The 19140-nt window shown below is 45.1% G+C and overlaps 1 protein-coding gene across 1 annotated transcript in view; it reads right to left on the bottom strand.

The window, feature by feature from the left end:
• Positions 1–18658, bottom strand: part of MBOAT2 (membrane bound O-acyltransferase domain containing 2) — a 110714-nt gene extending 92056 nt beyond the window's left edge. Inside the window, exon 1 of the mRNA XM_031466524.2 lies at positions 18472–18658. Within this exon, the coding sequence (XP_031322384.1) occupies positions 18472–18546 (75 nt within the window). The 5' untranslated portion in view covers positions 18547–18658. The remainder of the gene's footprint in view (positions 1–18471) is intronic.
• Between the last annotated feature and the right edge of the window lie 482 nt (positions 18659–19140).

Below are 19140 nucleotides of genomic sequence, written 5' to 3'. Positions count from 1 at the left end.
CACCAGGCACCAGGCACCATCAGTGGGGAAAATGAAGTCACTGCTCTCGTGGAGATTACATTTTAGTGAGAGGAGCAGACAATAAACAAGCATATAATGTCAAAATGTGCACAAGAACGTAAGGTCAGTATTTTAAAAAATAAGACAGACGAAAAGCAAAGTGATGGGAGCTTCTATTTCTGGAGGAGGGAGACCAGAGAAGGGCCTCTTTCGAAGGTGGTGAGCAGAAAGCTACAGCAGGTGAGGGGAGAGCCACACTCAGGTCTGGGGAGCAGGAGCAGTGAGGGCAAAGGCCCCGGTGGGACGTGCTCCCAAAACACAAGCAACTGTGAAAAGGCCAGTGCAGGTAGAGGAGCGGAGAAAAAACTGTAGGAAATGAGGTTAGAGAGGTAGGCAGGGCCAAATCATGGCAGGACCTGGGAGTCTATCCTAAGAGAGGAGAGACGTCCCCAGAGGGCTCTGCGCAGGGCTATGACATAGGATTTGCACCAAACGCCTACCATCTCTTCCTTTGCAATGTATTTCCTAAAATTATATGACAATTTTTTGTTTCTTCTTCACCTGCAAATAGAGAAATCAAGGAAGAGGGGATTTTTCCCTGTTATTCTCAAGAACATGAAGCAGGGCTTCTAAAAGGAGGGAGGGAAGGAAAACAAGAATGTCTACTCAATTAGCCATGATCCTCGCTGGCAGCCTGGCTTCCTGAGCACGAGGCAGGCAGACAGCACCAGCCTCCAGCATCCATCACAGTACCAGCCACCCCACCAGTGGTGTGGTCCCTTTTCACGGCAAGTCTAACTCTCTCAACACTAAACCAACCGGGGAGACCAGAGAAGCAAGCACTATGAATAGGTCGAGCATAACAGTGAAATTCTAGAAGTGCCTTTAAGTAACTGATTTTTTAAAAACAAAACTGCTGGTAGACTTCCAAATGGTTTAGAGACTTAAAATTGATTCAGTATCATTTCTCTAAAAGTTAGAAATATAATCATCATAAACTTGTTTGCAAACATCAACAAATGCCTGAAGAGGGAGGCACCGGAACACCTAGTCCCTGCGTCAAAGAGCTCAGTCTAGCTGGGGAAATAACCTAGTAAACCCACACTTACAGAAACAGAGTGAAGGAGACCCCTCACCCAGCCACAAGCCAGAGGCAAGGGATAAAGGGAAGCTCCGCCTGGTGAGGCATAATCTCCACCCTTGAAGCACATGGTAAAGGTAAGGGCAGTGGCGGAGCATCCCCTGGTCCTGAGCTGACACTCACCCAAGCTGGGGAGTACTGGTAACTTTCTGACACATAAACCATTCAAGCACTGAAGAACAAGACAATATAACTTCTAAAGGGTGTAAGTCTGATGAAATAAAAAGTAAAAACAATTTAAAATATTGAAGGACAAAATAAACTGTAATAATTTAAGAGCAAAAGCAAAAGTTCTAATAATTGTTTAAAAACTAGTGATTCGGACTATTGTTTCAGACTCAAGAAACTTCTTTTCCTAGGCAAATAAACACGTATACACAACAAATACATACATATATATGTATACATAAAAAATGAAGTTTTTTGCAAAATCATGATAGCAAAAACATTGTATACAACAGAGGAATAATTAACTACGATATACCTAAATGATGGAACATTATATAGGCTTTGGAAATCAATTTAACAAAATAAAATTGAAAGTGACCCTCAAAGTGTTAAGTAAAAACAAAAGGTTACAAAAACCTTACATTCAGTAGGCCCCCAATTTTGTTTAAATTTACACACACTGCAAAAGAAGTTAGTGAAAGTTGTCTTTGAGTTGAAGAATGGGTGATTTTTAAATTTTCATTTTATACCTTTCTGTATTTTATAAGTTTTATACAATGAAAATGCGTTACTTTTTAAATCAGACAGAAAACACAGAAACTAAGTTCAGTTCCCTATTAGGGTACATAATACATCAGTGAAAATCCACGTGAAATCAGAAATGCACAAATGAAGAACACATGTACATGTTACAAAAGGAGAATCAGCTCCCCAAGAGCAAAAAAAAAAAGAGAAAAGAAAGAAATACCTAATTTCAGCCACATTTCAAGTTATAGATTCACTGAAGTTCGGTTTCACCTGTTATTTCAGCCCAAATCCACTATTCTGCCCTGCTTTGGATCTTGGCCTGTGAAAGGACAAAAGGTCCGATGTCTTTTTCCTGGTCATTTCTAGCATCCTTCAATCTGTCACTTATCTCAATTTTATCACCTGAGAGAGACTAAACTATCATTTTTTTTAACTGATGTACAGTTGACTTATAATATTATGTTACTCTCAGGTATGCAACACAGTGATTCAATATTTTTATAGATTATACTCCATTTAAAATTATTATAAAATATTGGCCATATTCCCTGTGCTGTACAATATATCCTCGTAGTTTGTTCATTCTGTACATAGTCACCTGCACCTCTTAACCCCCAACCCTATCTCGCCCCTCCCCCACCCCCTCTCCGCACTGGTAACCACTACTTTGTTCTCTAGACCTGCAAGTTTGTTTGTTTTGTTTTATTCACTGATTTGTTTCATTTTTCAGATTCCACATAAAAATGGTAACATACAGTATTTGTCTTTGTCTGACTTATTCTACCAAGCATTAACACTCTCCAGATCCATCCATGTTGTTACAAATGGAAATATTTCATTCTTTTTTTATGACTAATATTCCACTGTGTATATGCAAGCATGTGGGTATATATGTATATGTGTGTGTGCATATACATATGCATGTATATCCTCCTCTTTATCCATTCACCTGTTGATGAACACTTAGGTTGCTTCCATACCTTTGCTACTGTAAATAATGCTGCTATGAACACTGGGGTGCATGTATCTTTTCAAAATAGTGGTTTTGTTTTCTTTGGATATATACCCAGGAGTGGAATTGCTGGGTCTTATTGGAGTTCTATTTTTAGTTTTTTGAGGAACCATCATACTGTTTTCCACAGTGGCTGCACCAATTTATATTTCCACCAACAGCGTACAAGGGTTCCCTTTCTCCACATCCTTGCCAACATTTATTATTCATGGTCTTTTTGATGATGGCCATTCTGACAGGTACGATGTGATAACACAGTGGTTTTTACCTGCATTTCTCTGATGATTAGCAATGGTGAGCATCTTTTCATGTGCCTCTTGGCCATCTGTATGCCGTCTTTTGAAAAATGTCTATTCAGATCTTCTGCCCATTTTTAATTGGGTTGTTTTTTCTTTACATTGAATTATATGAGCTGTTTGTATATTTTGGATATTAACCCCTTATTTGTCATAGCACTTGCAAATATTTTCTCCCATTCAGGAGGCTTTTTTATTTGTTGATAGTTTCTTTTGCTCTGCAAAAGCATTTAAGTTTAATGAGGTCCCATTTGGTTATTTGACTTTTATTTCCTTTGCCTTAGGAGACAGATCCAAAAAAAGACTGCTACAATTTATGTCAAAGAGTGTTCTGCCTGTTTTCTTCTAGGAGTTTTATGGTTTCTGGTCTTCCATTTAGGCGTTTAATCTAATCAGCAAAATAACACCAATATATAAACAATACATGTCACATTCATATTTATTGTTCATGAATGAATATTAACTTTCAATATATATATAAATAGGCATTCTACATTTAACCTGGTATGAAATTACCTTATGTGACTTATATATTAATATTCTATCATTTAAAATATAAATACATGTTTGTTATTATGAGAGTAAAATGCTGTTATAATTGATGAGTATGAAAACCATTAACAGGAAAGCAAATGAGTGAATGTGAGTGTTGAGGAACGGTTTATTTTTACAACTTCAGGAAGAACATTATATCCTTTGAGGAAAATCTTTATAAAATTTTTAAAAAGTCAATAAGAGGTTTGATTATTTTACAATTGTATTACTTGTAAAATTGTTTAGTGTACTAACATAAAACAACCTTTAAGAACTGTATTCGATTTTTAGTTATTTAGTTAAAGTCATTAAAAAATGACTGTTTTTAAATGAAAAAGCTCTGTTTGGGAATTCTACACATCTTGACAAATGAATTAAAAGTAGAATAATTAGCTCTGCCATCTCAATTTCCCAAGGAGAAAGAAGCCTAAACTCACACAATTATATCCAGAGTGAATCATACATACGTAATAAAAATACATAAGGAATATGGAAAAAGAAGAAAGTGTTACAGAGAACTGGGGTTCCCAAAACATGTTTTATTCTCACTAATTAAACCTGAAATTAACAGTCTTTATAAGAATGTTTTAAGAAGATAATTCCTATTGTTTTGAATCTACAGAGGGAAACAAATGTTTACAGAAGTGATTACAGGACGCCATCGACCACTTTCAGGAGTTGAAGCCAAAGAAATTGTTGAGATTTGCCTTGATAATATTCAGCTTTAAGTCATTGGTGATTTTAGCACTCAACCATTAGACACTAGACCGAAGCTGTGATGTGCTGGAGCCCCTTTTAAACACAACCTTGGAGAACAACGTCCAGCATTTCATCCACGTCCCTCAGCGCTGCTCTTTCTCTCTCACCTGGACGCAATCAGCCATGAGTACAATCAGCCCACTGAGTCTAAAGAAGTGGTATTTGGGGCGTGCCTGGTGGTTTCCACTAGTGTCTCAACGATCATTGTCTCAAAGAACATACTTCTTGCTAAACCAGCAATTGTATTTTTATTTTTAGTACATGCTAGCAAACAATAGAGGCAAAAAGGAATAAATCTTCAAAAAAGTATGCCAACACTGTAATACTCTAAAAAGGGCGACCCTTGGAAACTGGACTCTCAGGGGTAGAGCTATCCATCCCAGGAGAGCGGGAAGTGCTCACTCATGAGCCCACGGACTCCACAGTAGATCATTTAGGGGTCCTGATACCTAATTTATTAAAGTGCAATTGTTCACCAGCCAACCATGTGAAGACGGAATGGAATGTCTCCACCCACCTAAGAAGTGCCCATGAAGAAGTGGGCTTATTCAGACAACTTCTGGATTATTCCAGAAAGTGTGTGAGCTCCAAGATGACAAACTCTCTAACCATGACAGCTATCCAGAAATGGAACTGGCTGCCCTAGTAAAGGGAGCAAGCTCTCCATCAGAGAAGTGTTCACACAGAAGCCAGAGGACCTTTCACCAGAGAGCTCCTGGAGAAGATTTCATTTCACAGCAACAGGCAATGACCACGATCGCCCGCATTTACAGCGTGCTTCCTACGCATGCGGCTCTGCAACGCAGGTAAAGCAAGGTTCAAGCCACGCTCGCAGAACCCGGGCTTGAACTAAGCTGACTCCTGAACCTGTGGTCTTAACTGCTAGACTCAACACATGAAACCCATTTGCTCCCAAATCAGGATCATCATGAGGCCCCGCCCATCAGCCTACTCTAATCTCTGCAACTCGAGGCCCCACACAAAGCCTGGCCAACAATCAGCACTGACTCAAGGAAGCAGCCTGCCCTGCTCTCCTCTGCAAACACTGTCTCCCTAACTACAAGTCGCACTTCTGCTCTCAGGTGCCAGGAAAATTTATCCTTCGAGATTTGGGCTCAGATGTTACCTCCCCCTACCAATCCAACCCCAAGTTACAGTTGTTTTTCTCTAGATGATTCCAGCGTGGTGGGGCCTGCCCTGCCCTCCCACAGATGTGTGACATTTACCAGCCCCCACGCCCACCCATCTCCTTGCTGTGACCTGCGGCTACGTGACAAAGGTCTGGCAAAAGGAACGAGGGTCAAAGTGACCCCCTGGCCAACAACTGAGACCACAGGGCTCTTCCCCTCCTTATCGGCTGGATGACTGGAACCCTCCAAGTTCTCCAGGCACTCTCCCCAGACCAGCAGCAGTAACATCACCTTCAAATTGCTTTGCTCGTAGGGCCCACCAATCTGCGTTTTAACCAGTGCTACGGGGGATTCCCACGGGACCTCACGCCTCGGAAGCGCTGCCCGCACAGCCTCAACCACAACCAGGCTGGTAAGGTCCCAGGCAGCAGCACAAGTGTGGGAAGGAACAGAGGTCTCCGGATGACCAGGTGGCCGGGAACTATCCACCAATCTGGACCACTTACATCAAAATTGTTATGTGAGAAACCAAGCCTCCTCTTATCTTTAAAGCCTCTGACTTATCACTGGGACTCTGCTCAGCAGCCTTAGCCAAACTGACCCCAGCCCCTCTCTTCTAGCACTTCTTCACGAGCTGTGCCTGGGGTCTGCCCTTCTCTCCCACTAGACCAGACGCTCAGGAGCCAGACCAGCCCTCACTCCCCTCTGCATCTCTCCAGGGCCAAGATAACCCCTGGCCTGTATCACGTGCTCGATGGACAATGGTACCTACTTATCTGTTCCCATCTTTACTACCAAAGTGGTAATTCCTAACACCTAAAATTACAGCCACAATCCAGCAACTTCCTGTTATAAAAATGGTCTAAAAGTAACAACCCTCACTACAGACTAACATTTCCCAGTTCTACGATTCTCAGAATGATGCCAATTTGTCAAAGGTCTGTCTTCTACACTGCTGTGACCTAGTTTCCTTGGGTCCCGGTTTCAGAGAAGGGTCTTAATTTTGACCCAGTCCGTCCTCCCCGGAACGTAACTGACAGTCACACGCCACACACGTGGCTTTCCCTTACTGTGCCTCGCCCTGCTGTACGTTGTTTACTGTCCGACGTAAAGATGGCTGACCTACCTGCTAACCCATGTTACCAGCCCAGCCAGGGCACTGGCCTGTACAGCCACTCCTCTTCATTTTACAAGAGCTAAAATTTCAATATCCTGCATTTACCAACTCTGGAGTTAGAGACAAAAGCAGGGAAAAAGGCTTAATATTCTCATTACTTTCCAGAGGTTCCTGATCGCAATAAAATCAATACAAAAAGGAAAACAATGCAAGACCAGCCTTCTGGCCTATTCCAATCTATTCTGTCTTTGCTGAAATGGTCCCAACATCCTCTTGTCTTTAATATTCCAAGTAGGGTTTTTTTTTTAAATCAACTCACATGTTTCCTACCAAATGCCATATCCCTAACACAGTTCCTTTATAAATTATTTCATAGTCCTGTGTGCTAAAATGGAGTCTATGCCAAAAACCTTCTTGGAACAGCATATTTATTTCTCCATTAATTTATATTTTCATACCTTAAAAAAGAAACCTAACTCTTTAGAAATGAAACATTCCAGTCCATATGGAAAAGTGTAACAAATACACAATTCAACAACACCCAGAATTCTAGCCTTCGACTTTGATTAGTTTATCAGAATTTCCATTCGATTCCAACAGAAGGCTGAAGCTTGATGTTGTAATGCCAAATGTACCAAGATTTTCCTTTACTATGTGGCTTTAAAAATATTTTCCAAGAACAAAAGGATAATCTCAGATGAAGGACCCTTAACCATTTAGTAACCAAAGGCACCAAAGACCAGCTAAGGGTACCCCCGCCCTGCCCTCGACCCCATCCCCTCAGCTCTAAGCAGATACTGAAAATCTTCGTCACTTCTATTCTTGGTAAGTAGCTAACGTGAACAGCTGTGCCAGTCCCAGTATTAGAAAAGGCCCCGCTAACACTCACAGTGAAACTCAAACTCCAAAGCCTGAACAGTTATCACAAGATAAAATATTCTGGCCAAAATTCAATGTATACTCTTCAAAAAACTGAAACATCGGTAGAGACTTATTAGGCAATCGAGACCTTTCCAAGTATGACTTGATCCTCCACTAGCTAGACATTTCTTTTCAAATGTCACACCTCGTAAAGTAGCCTGGACAAGGCAGGCGGGTGAATAACTATAACACTGGATCTGCAGAAAGAAGAAGGTGACAGCCGTGTGAAACTCCAACCTTCCCACCTTAATGGGGATTAACTCTCAAGATTATTTCTGAGATTTGACCCTTTCCTAAAGATGAGAACTAGTCAGACAAAATTTAACCTGAAATTCTGTTGGCCAATTTAAGGATGAAATTACTAAGTGATGAAATACAAGAATTACATCTTCATCTGTCCCACGACACGCATTCCAAGCCCTCTGCGGCCCTGACTGCCCTGCTATGGCTATAACCTAGTCTTTCAAGGTTCCTCTGATGTCTCAGAACACAACAGTGTCCTTCAGATTAGACTGACCACCGTCAACCACGACAGAAACTGCTACCTATTTCCTGACGGCCGCTAAACCAAATCTGGCCGAGCTGTGTTGTCTGGGCTCAAAAAGACTTTCACAAAAAAAAAAAATCCAGAATTCCAGCTTCCCTTGAAAAATCAGCTTTGGCGACCATCTGCAAAAGTGACCTCAGAAAACGGCTGCATCTACACTTGTGTTCATTTATCTTCCTGGCCTGGTACCCTCCAGACATTGGGATTTGGAATTTATGTTGGCAATACTTCGCCTAACCCATGACCTCCTCAGGTAACAATACCTTAAAATAAACAAGAACTCCCAGGGTTTATTCATAAAATTCAACGCTGGTCTCAGGCAATTCCCCTTCTATACAATTAATTTCTAGAACTTCACTGAAAATCTTTACATTTACCTTTGAATTTAATATTGTTAAATTAGATACATTCAGTTCAGTCACTATCTATCGAGTACCCAGAATGAGTGGTTCCGAAATTAGTGGCCTTACAAAGGCACAGCCTCTTTCTCCGTCTTTAACAAGGTAAGTACCACCTGAATGTCTCTCACACATTGTAGTCTTACCTACGATTTACCTTTGAAAAGGAAATGAAGGGATTCAGAATTTTGTGTGTGTTTGTAACAGCTGGGAGCTGTTTATTTTAATATCCATGTAACTGAGTAACTTAAATATATCTAAAAGTATGTATTATTTACAACTCTGACCCTCCACAGATACCTAGTTTGGCACAGAAAAACCTCTAAAAACTGAAGTTTCTATGGGATCATGGTTTAAAACAAAAAGTATGTTACATCTTTGTCTGATGCCAAGACAGGAGCAAGGCAAGCTGGTCAGAGGCCTGGACTTGCACGAAGAATGAGGTCCATCTGGTTGGCACCTGGGCTGATCCCCTGGCCTCCTCAGTCCATGAGGACATTGGCCACCGGGGACAATCCACTGATGACCCGTCCTGCTGGCCGAGAAAGTCAGGCTTCCCCAGACTGGCTGGTTGGGGGACACGGGAGGGGGGAGGGGGGGAGGTGTAGTAAGTATCTCGGGGACCCCACTGTCAGGGGAGAGAGTGGACACCAAAAGCAGACCTTTGTTCTTTCTGCACTCTGAAGGCTTCTTTTCTCTGAATAGCTTGATAACAGCACTGATAAAGCTTCTCTTTCCCATCACCCCTCACCACCCAATGGTGTAATGACAACATAACTGACCAGCTGAGGATACTGGTACCTCTCACAGTCATCTTCATCTCCCTTTGAATACTCAGTCGCATTCCTCCAAAACTCTTCCATGCTTTGTGCATCTCCTTTCAAGTAACCCTCCTGAAGAAAATAAAAATCTGCCAGAAAGACTGATGCATCTTCCTCCTAATCCACGGAGACGCACTGTGCAGCCATCTCCATAAACCTCACAGCACAGGCCCCCTAACGCTTATGGCTACAAGGCCAGTAAGAAGCACAGTGGTGACCAGATGGAGGAGACCGGGTCATGGTGACTGAACCTGACTTGGGGAGCTCAGCAGGCTGGGGGGCCCGAGGAGGAGCTGCAAAGACAGAGGAGCCCCTCATCCAGTGAAAGGTCACCACTGCTCTCCCGACCCCACACCCAATCTTGTAGCCAGAGAGGGTGCTGGTGCCAACGAAAGACGCTGACAAAGTGAAAAGCCCCTCCCCGCAGGGCTGCTCAGAAGCTGGGCAAAGGTCCCTCCCGGGCCAGGGGCCTCCGCCTGGCCGCCCGGCCAACTCCTCTGGTAGCTGCTGTCTTGGAAAATGCGAGAATCACTGCATTAAACTGCAGCCCCTTTCTTCTTTTCCCGTATGTCTAGCACGCTGTCTGACACACACCGGACACTCCGATACCCACAAAAGGGATCGCTGCAAATGCAACCGACCCTGAAGAACCAAGGGATACGCAGACCGTGCCCACCACGAGCCTGGAAAAGCATCTTGGCAGCTGCAGCACCCACCACGGGCTGAGCCCCCGCTGTGCTTGGCCCTCCGCCCGGCCCCCGGCCCCATTTTACAGACCAGGAAACTGACGCTCACTAAAGCTCAGTCCACGCTGAGGCTTCACTGCTAATGAGTGACGATCAGCTGGGAATTTAGCCGGTCTGTGCTCCTTTCCACCCTCGCCCCACTTACTTGAAACACCCTCTAAGCCAGCACTGGTCCTGAGCATGAGGGATGCAGACCTGAGTAAGAGGAGGCCTTATGCTTAAGGAATTTACAGCCTGGCAGGGAGGCATGCGAAGTAACCAAAAAGAATGATGTGCTGCAGGTGCGATGAGGGGGGAAAGCAGGGGAGGGGCAGGAGGCAATGCCTGCTGGGAGGCCCTGATTGACAAGGCAGCCAAATCCCGAGAAACCCAAGGGGATTCTCCCACCACGCCTTTGCAGAGTGAGGATGATACACATTTCCCACAAGTAGCCAGTGGAAAGGGACAAAGACACCCAAAACGTGCCCTGGAACTCCTTCTTGAGAAAGCAAGACCTAGGTGATGGTGGGCTTCTGCTTTGCAGACGCAGGAGAGGCTGGGGGAGCCCAGCACGCAGGACAGAGGTTGAGCAGGACCGCTGGCTGGCTGGCTGTCTTCTCTCAGAGCTTCCTCTGAAGCCCCAGCCTCACTGCAGAAACACTGCAGAGGCTGGAGAGACAGCTCCTCGAAGGGCCCCAGCCAGGACATCCACGGCCTCAGGCAGAAGTGTGTACTCACCCAGGGCACATGTGACACATACAACAGAGGCCTGAAAAGGAGTGGCAATGACTAGAACGGATGGGATAGACCTTTAAAAGCTGCATCAAGGAGGTACAGGATTTAGCTGAATATTGCAAAATACCAGCTTGCCAGGCCAAACAAGTGTGGAGGGGATTTCAGGCAGAGGAAATCGTCTGATTAAAGGCAAGCAGTTAAAAGACAGGAAAATGTATTGGGGGAACCTGAAGTAAACTGGTTGTGCTGGAACTTCAGACAGCAGACCAGGACTGAACTGCCAGCCTGACCACTTCCACAGACACGGGGGCTTCTGGCAATTTCCTGCTCCTGCGGGGAGAGAGAATGGGCGGGGGTTCCCAGAGGGAAGCAGGCAGTAGGAATCAGTGAGCAGGCCTCACAGTCAGGAAGGACCCCAAAGTTAGACTTCTGACATTTCCTACACAGAGGTTATACGCATGGTCACTAGAGATACAGTGACAGGACTGGAGGCATGTGCGTCATTCAACTAAAAACTTAGGGCCAACTGCCTAGTTGCACCATAAAGTTTATTTTTTCCCAAATATTGTGACTATGTTGTCAATAGCACCATTACACTGCATTATATTTTGGAGATTACATGGTAATTGGTTACATGCAAACATTTAAAAAATGCATTACACTTTTATAGACTTTTCATAATATGGAGAACACTAAAAAATGTGGCCAGGTAGCTCTCTACCTCTGATGGTGGGGGAAGGGGGTTAAGAATGAGCCTGGTCAAAAATGCATGTTCCCTGGCCCTCACTCAGTGGGTCTATATATATTATTTTAATAACAATCCCACATGAATTTTGATTCTAGTGGTCTCAGAGCCACACTTTAGAACGCACTGCAACAGGAGGCTGTGAAGTTTTAGACAAGTGGCCAGTCAGCATCTCCTGTCTCAGTTTCCCACTGGATTTGGCTATCACTATTGCAAAAGTCTGATTATAATGGCTGTAAGAGTGAATAGAAATTAAGAAAATGGAAAAAGCAAGACTGAAGTATTCTTTCAAAATGGGTGACTGAGAAGAAAAGAGACAGAATGAGGATGTGCATAAAGAGCCTGACAAAAAGGTTTTTATCTGTATTCATCACATAGAGAAGTGAGTAACTCTGTAAAGTACGTGTTAGCAACCATAATGTCCTGGGTAGGATTTAAATGCCCTCCAGATCCACTCCCCCCTTTACTCTGTGTCCCCAAAGCGCCACACAACCCTGTGAAGGAGACACCAGCGGGACACAGAGGGCGGGAGGCGGGGGCATTCATCCCCCCTCCCCCACCCCCAAGTCCACCACAGGCTGGCCTGGTCCCTCACTGGGGGCCACGGCTGCCCCCTGGCAGGCAGCCCCCAAGCTCCCCCATGGGGTTCTGGTCCCTCTTCAGGCTCTTCCCTCCTCTCGCCCGTCCAGGCCTAGAGGAGCTGTACTGGGAGACCACACTATTCCTTGCGGATTTCCCTACACCTGCCCATATTTTAGTAAATGGTTCTTAAAGTCTCCCTGGTTACCTAGTTCAGTCTGTCTCCTACCAAAACCCTGATGGACACATGCAACATTAAGCAGAATATAAATGCCAGAACAGTGCCAAATCCAAAAAGCTTTTGTGGTTCAAATAAGACAGCAGTCATATCAGATGGGATTCAGGGAAAGATTCACATGCAAGGTGCATTGGATGCGGGCTTGGAAGAACAGTTACAATTCTGACAAGAAAGGAGGGGGCACATCACTACCGCCTGCTCAGCTCTCCTGAATGTCTCTTCACACGTCAGCCATCTCCCCTTTTCCACACCCTACACACTAACCAAAGCAGGACTTCAGGCTTCACCCATGGTGTTCGTAAAATCATTACATGGTGACTCTTCTGAGAGCCCTGTTTATGGCTTGTTCTACTTTTAAAAAATCTTACCAAGTTCTATCATCGTAGGATCCTGTTGTGGGCACAACAAGGGGGCTGGCTGGTGACATGGTGACGCACGGGTTGGTAAAGAATTTACCAGAGATTAAGCATGGGAGTAGAAAGGGGTTTATTAGGGTACACTGCCACAGAAAACAGAGGGCCACACAGACGAGGGGTGCCTGTGCGAGCACCAAGGGCTGGTTATTGGGGTGTTATATAAATTTGGGTCACAAGGTGCCTGATTGGCTTGTGCACAAGTCTGATTGGTTGTAGGTGAGGTAAGAGGTTTAGGGTCCTGAAAGGCGGGTGGGGTTTAACTCTGATAAGGCAGACATTACCTGGGGCTATTAGTCTGTTAGTGGAAATACGCCCAGTAAAGAATGTACTTTACCACAGAGCTCAGACATGGGGGTTGTTGGACTTTGAAGGACGCCAGTTGGCCCAACAAATCCCACCTGTTAAATTGACTGCAGGTAGAAGCTGTGTGTGAGCCATTTTGATTATTGCCCTGGAAAGCCAGCCCTGAAGGGCCCCAATAAACACAGACTAGGTTTATTTGTACTCACCCAGGCATAAGGAAGCATTTTTAAAGCAGGAGACAAAGAACTCTTGAGCAGTAGGAAGCAGAAAAACCACTTTTGACTCCAAATTCAAAACAAGATTTTAATCCTACTTTAATCGCTGTGAGAGGGGTATGACAGACCCTGAGCCTGATGGCTCCTTTCCTAAAAAGGAAGTCCTGGAGATTTAAAATGGAATACATATGAACAGATGTTAACTTTCCAAAAGAAAAATATAAGACAAACTCCACATATTTCGGAATGTGTGAAGGGGAAAGGAATGTGCAGCAAGTACTAGCTGGAGCCAGGCACTTTACATAGATGACGTATTTTGATCTTCACAACGGTCTATAACAGAGATACCACTCATTATCTTTATTTTACAGATGAGGAAACTGGGGCTTAAATATATACACATCGTAATTTGCCAACGAGCACAAGGCTGGCAGAATCTGGTTCCAAACCAACCACGCCGTTTCCCCCCCACCGGCGCCCTACAACTTCCTGTGGGTGAAAGGAAGTGGCCCAGGGAAACCGTCAGGGGCTGCAATTCAGGGCCCGTGGTCCTCTGCCTCGCTGCTGCCTCAGGGCAACCAGAGAGGCAGTTTCAACTTCCTGCTGAAAAGTTCCAAGTTTATTAGTCCACTTGCCTCCCCTGAGTTCTTATTTCTATTCCCTCCAACTCAGTCCAAAAAGAATTTGGGACAGCTTGATGAAACAAACACAGAATCAGGGAATTTTACAACTTAAGTGCAACACACATTTTACACAGGAGGAAACTCATTTATGTAAAGTGACAGATCTAAAATTAGTTAACTGACAGGGCCTAAAATACAGATGCAAGATTCTCAGGCCCATATGCCTTCCTTGTTGAGAGGAATCTTCCACAGCAGATTGCCTCGGTACGGCAGGGCTCTCGTGAAGAAGACTGAGGCTCATTATGGGTGTAAAAGTAGACAGGAGAGACAAATGAGTTAAATATTTATGTCCTAAACCTAAAGCATTCAAATGGCAACTTTAAAATAAAATAAATCTTTGATTTGCTTGTTTTGTTGCCATTCACCTTCTTCTCCTAAAAGTCATAATCTTAAAAGGCTCAAAATTGAGAACGTCATTTATTTCTTCATCTATAAAATGGGGTTTATCCCAGTAGAGCTGTAGGAGGATTGAAAGCCATAAACGTTTTAAACCACTCTTTTCCCATTATTTCAGCGGGGGATGGGGAAGTGTTACAAGTAGCAATCAGCAAAATGACCAAAAAGAAGGAAAGCAGAGTTTCATAAGCCTCCGTGCTTCTTCCTCTCTCGCGTCCACACGGGGGTCTCCCTGTCCCACCCACCCCCACCAGCACTCCAGTGTTGGGAAGCTCCCCTTCTCCACCCTGTCCTCCAAAAATACACTGGCACCCCAGATCTAAAACCACCACCCTCCAAAATTATTTGCCACAAGTTAAGATTATAAATTAAAACTGACCTTTAACTCAAATGCTTAACACCGCACTTGTGTATCTGCCTAAAGCTAAAATACTTCAGGCCTTGAATTTTTTCTGACTTCATAAGGCGTTGCGAGGAGTCAGGGAAATAATATAACGCACGTGAAAGAGATCCGTAAACTGCCTGGTATTACCCATTTATAATGATGACCTGGGGGTTGGTAACATACAAACAGCTGGTCCTTCTATCTCCCTCCTCCAAACCCTTCCAAATATCTTGAGTCTCCCCCTTGCCCCTCCCCTCACCCCAAAAGTTCAGCACATCAGCTCTAAAACAAGGACCCTGTCCCCAAACAGGACTGTGTGATGAGGCCAGTCTCATCCCTAACTGGCTGTCTGCCAAGTACGCCATCCTGGACATCACATCACCAGAGAAATTTACTCCCATTTTACAGTAATTACAGCATCATGGGAAATAAGGAAAGAAAAATGGTTAAAAAGGAAAGGAAGGAAGGAAAAATAAAGGGAAGAAGGAAGAGGAGGGCTAGTTATCAGACCCCTCAGTCTAATAGCTCAGAGGGTTAGGTAAGTCAAATGCAGCACAACATATAATGTTGAGGTTAAAAAAACAAACAAAAAACCTCTATATAAATTTAAAAAGTTGATTGATCTGGGACATATAATTATTCTCTCTTGTCTGGTACTCACATTGGGGTCTTTTAAAAATTCACCACATCAGCAACTAACAAAGAATACAATTATGTTCAGTGGCATCTGACGTCTTCCCAGTGGCACGTTTGGCCCCTGCCTTTGGCACAGCTCTCCCTCAACCCAAATCCTCCCTTTAATGACAACCACCCAGAAATAAAGTCGTCCGGAAGGCAAGGCCTAGAGAGGGGAAACATCATATGCTAAATTTGTCCCATCTTAAAGCATCATTTAACCTCACTCAATAGGAGATTCTGTATTTTTATTTAAATGTAAGGCCTACTTAACAAATACTGTGGTTATCTCAAGGTCACTCTGGAATTCTCAGGAAGGATGAAAGAATCCTGGAGTCTAAGGCAAGCAAGATCCTTTGCTACTTTTCCTTGCCTGGCCTTACTGCAAAATATTTCCCCCTTTCTCTCCTACTAGACCCTGCAATGTACATTCTTATACTCCATACATACCAATCATGTCTATCATTTCATAAATTCTACACTCGCTCTTATAGAAAAGTTAAACTACTTTCTGGCCCTAAGGTCCCTTTTCTTCCTCTGACATCATACAACTGCTTTTATAATTTCCTAAATTTTCTAAACATTGTTAATCAGCACATACCAAATTAACAAACTAACAAGTTATATTTTTACACTTTTCATTTCCCGATTTGTCTTTTTCCTGTTGAATCACACTATTTGATTACAACTAACCCTTAGGTTTTCTCTCGACTTGGGCTCAATCAATTTACATGTTACCAAAATTATTTTCTGTTTTGCTCAACTTCAAAATAATGGCTCAATAACCATTTATTCAACCAATTTTACTAAATGAGTTTTTAGTTATTCTAAGAGCTTTATCAGCAGAGAAGTCAATTCTTAGGTGCTTCAAAGAAACAGTTTATTAAAAAGTTAAGGCTTGAGTGGTATTTTTTATATATATATTCTTTTTATTGAAGTATAGTCAGTTTACAATGTTGTGTCAATTTCTGGTGTACAGCACAATGCTTCAGTCATACATGAACATACACATTCATTTCCATATTGTTTTTCATTATAAGTTCATTATAAGGCTTGTGTGGTATTAATCCATCATTATTAACACTTGCTTAGAGAAAACAACCCAAAGTACAAATGGCTGTGCAAACTCAGAGTGCTCCCAAGGGAACGAAGGTGTCCAAGGCACCAAATCAAATCCTGTAGATAATAAAGGAGGAAAGTCAAAAGCTTAAGCCCTGTCCCCTCCCGTGATTCCCCTCTTATGTCAGCACTGAAAAGAACTTGCTCTGGATTGCTGAGATTTTTTTTAGTGAGTTCATTAACATTACTTTTAAAGTATAAGTATAATATATCAATTAAAAGGTATTAGTACAGTAAGGAAAATATTTCGTCATGATTGGGAGAGAGACAAAAAGGGAGAGAGAACATATTCCTGCTCCCTAAGATAAGTGAAAAGTTACAGGCCTACCTCCCTTGCTCTCAGCAGCAAAGCACTTTTTAAACAGACATCTACCCTGCATTAGCCGACACCCTGGCAGCAGCCTACTTAAGTCAAGAGGGTTGAAATACACTAAATGGTCACACACTGTGCTTCACTTCGGAAAAGTGAGAATCCTCCACAGGGCTGAGAAGATGAAAAAACCCGAAGTTCTGATCAGTTTATTAATAAACAGAGAAGACTACTTTCTTACCGTGTAAGATTAATTTCACTACTGGCACTTGAATCTATTCACATGATACACATTGTAACTGTTGTTCAAGATGTGTCAGGTTTAGGTATTTTACTAAGAACCAACAGTTAAGACAGAAATATAAGTAAAGAATGCAGATTTGAACAGGAGGCAGGATATTTTTTATACTCATTGGACATAATTCAGTCTTCTTTTTTTTAAACGGTGAAGCACAAAACAGTCAGTGTCACAACGTTAGTCACTGGAGTCCTTTCCCATCTTGCTGCTATGAAACAGAGTCTGGACACAGAGGAATCCTGTATTATAAATGAAATACCCGATGACAGCAATGTCAGCAACACATTCAAGACAAGGACAGTGAACCAGGATCCCCTGTAAAGTCAAACACTTCTAGAGCAAGTCCACTTGAAATAATTTGGAGCAAAATTTTCAGTGAACTACCTCTAGCCTAGGGCTACAGCAATTACCTAGCCCCACCAGCAACTACCCTAAATGTCACTCTGACACAATACTCCCAAACTTTCTTTTCTGAATAAAAATGGCGCTGCTCTTCCCATCACAATGCTGTTTATTTCTCAATAATCCTTAGGCCTTTTCATACAAATTCTAAGTGAGGACTTAAATGACACTCTTCCTAACACAGTGTCAAATGCTTCTTTGGGCGCGGTGAGCGGGGTGGGGTGGTTTCTCCTATCTACAAGGTTGCCACTTTCTCCGCTAGAAACCCTGGGATCATTAACTCACTTTGACTTTTCTCCGTAACCTCTGCCTTCCTCCAAACTGTTGCCTCTCTCTAAAATAAGCCACACTTCAACGCAAACTGTCCCAAAGAGCCGATCGACCGCTGACCCCTGAGCTGGCATCCTCCACGCGACACACGCCGTGTCTAGCGCACTCTCCACTTAGACACATCCATCCTTTCCCGGAGGAGCAACGGGTGTCAGGCGTGCAGGGCACAGACACTCGGCTCCGCCAAAGCACAGCCTTTCCACGCACTGGAAGAGGCTTGGGGACTCGGATCGCCCACTGTCCGGCGCACGCACGCCCCGAGTCCCGCGCTGCTGTGGCGGGGAGCAGGGCCAAGCATGCACGCGCGCACGTCGGTGCCCGGAGCCCCCCCGGGTTGCACGGGCAGGGCAGGGTGGGGGCTGGGTAGGCAGCTGGGGAGGGGCACCCGACGCGAGGCGGCGGGCGGACAATAACAGGCGGGTCGCCGCGTCCCTTCTGGGGACCTCCGCCCCAATGCGCGCCCCGGGTCCCCGCTCCCGCGAGGATGGCACACGGCCGCGGAGGGGGCGGCGAGGGCGCGATGCCAGCGGGGCCGTCTCGGGTACCTGGTCGATGGGCAGCTGCACGGCGTTGCTGAGGGGCTGCAGCAGGGTGGAGCCCGTGGTGCTAGTGGTGGCCATGGCCGGCCTGGCGCTCTACCCGCCGCGCTCCGGCCGCCCGCGCCGCTCGCCCGCGCCTGAGCCGGGCAACGCCGAGGATGGGGATGCAACCGGCGCGCCTGCCCCCTGGCCGCCCGCGGTCGGAGCGCGCGGGGCGGGGCCGGGGAGGGGCCGGGGGCGGTGACCCGTTCGGCCCTCCCTCCGCGCCCGCGCCCCCGCGCCCCCGGCCGCGCCCGCGTCCGCGCCCCCGACCGCCCGTGCCCGCCCCGCCCCCTGACTTCCAGCAGCTTCCAGCCGCCCCCTCCCCACCTTGCGCGCCCTCGCGCCAGACAGTCCCGCGGCCCAATCGCGGCGCGGCGCCCCGACGCCGGCAGCCAATCAGAGGACGCCGGCCGCGCCGCGCCCCGCCCCCATCCCAGGCCCGGGCGGAGAGCCGAGGGGTTGTTTGGCTGCGGTGGGTGGACGGCTCGAAAGCATCGCTGTCGGTTCAGGGTGCCCGGGTGTTCTCGTCCTCATCCCTTTATTCCTCCTCATATGCCCGAGGTCTGGGGCCAGCCCACCCCTCTCTAGGAGGAACGGTGGACAACAAAGGGGAACGGGGTGGCTGCCAGACAA

The sequence above is a fragment of the Camelus dromedarius genome, chromosome 15 (genome assembly GCF_036321535.1).
Source record: "Camelus dromedarius isolate mCamDro1 chromosome 15, mCamDro1.pat, whole genome shotgun sequence".
NCBI classification, from domain to species: domain Eukaryota; kingdom Metazoa; phylum Chordata; class Mammalia; order Artiodactyla; family Camelidae; genus Camelus; species Camelus dromedarius.
Note: the sequence above shows the minus strand (reverse complement) of the source record. Positions and strands in the feature narration are given on the sequence as shown.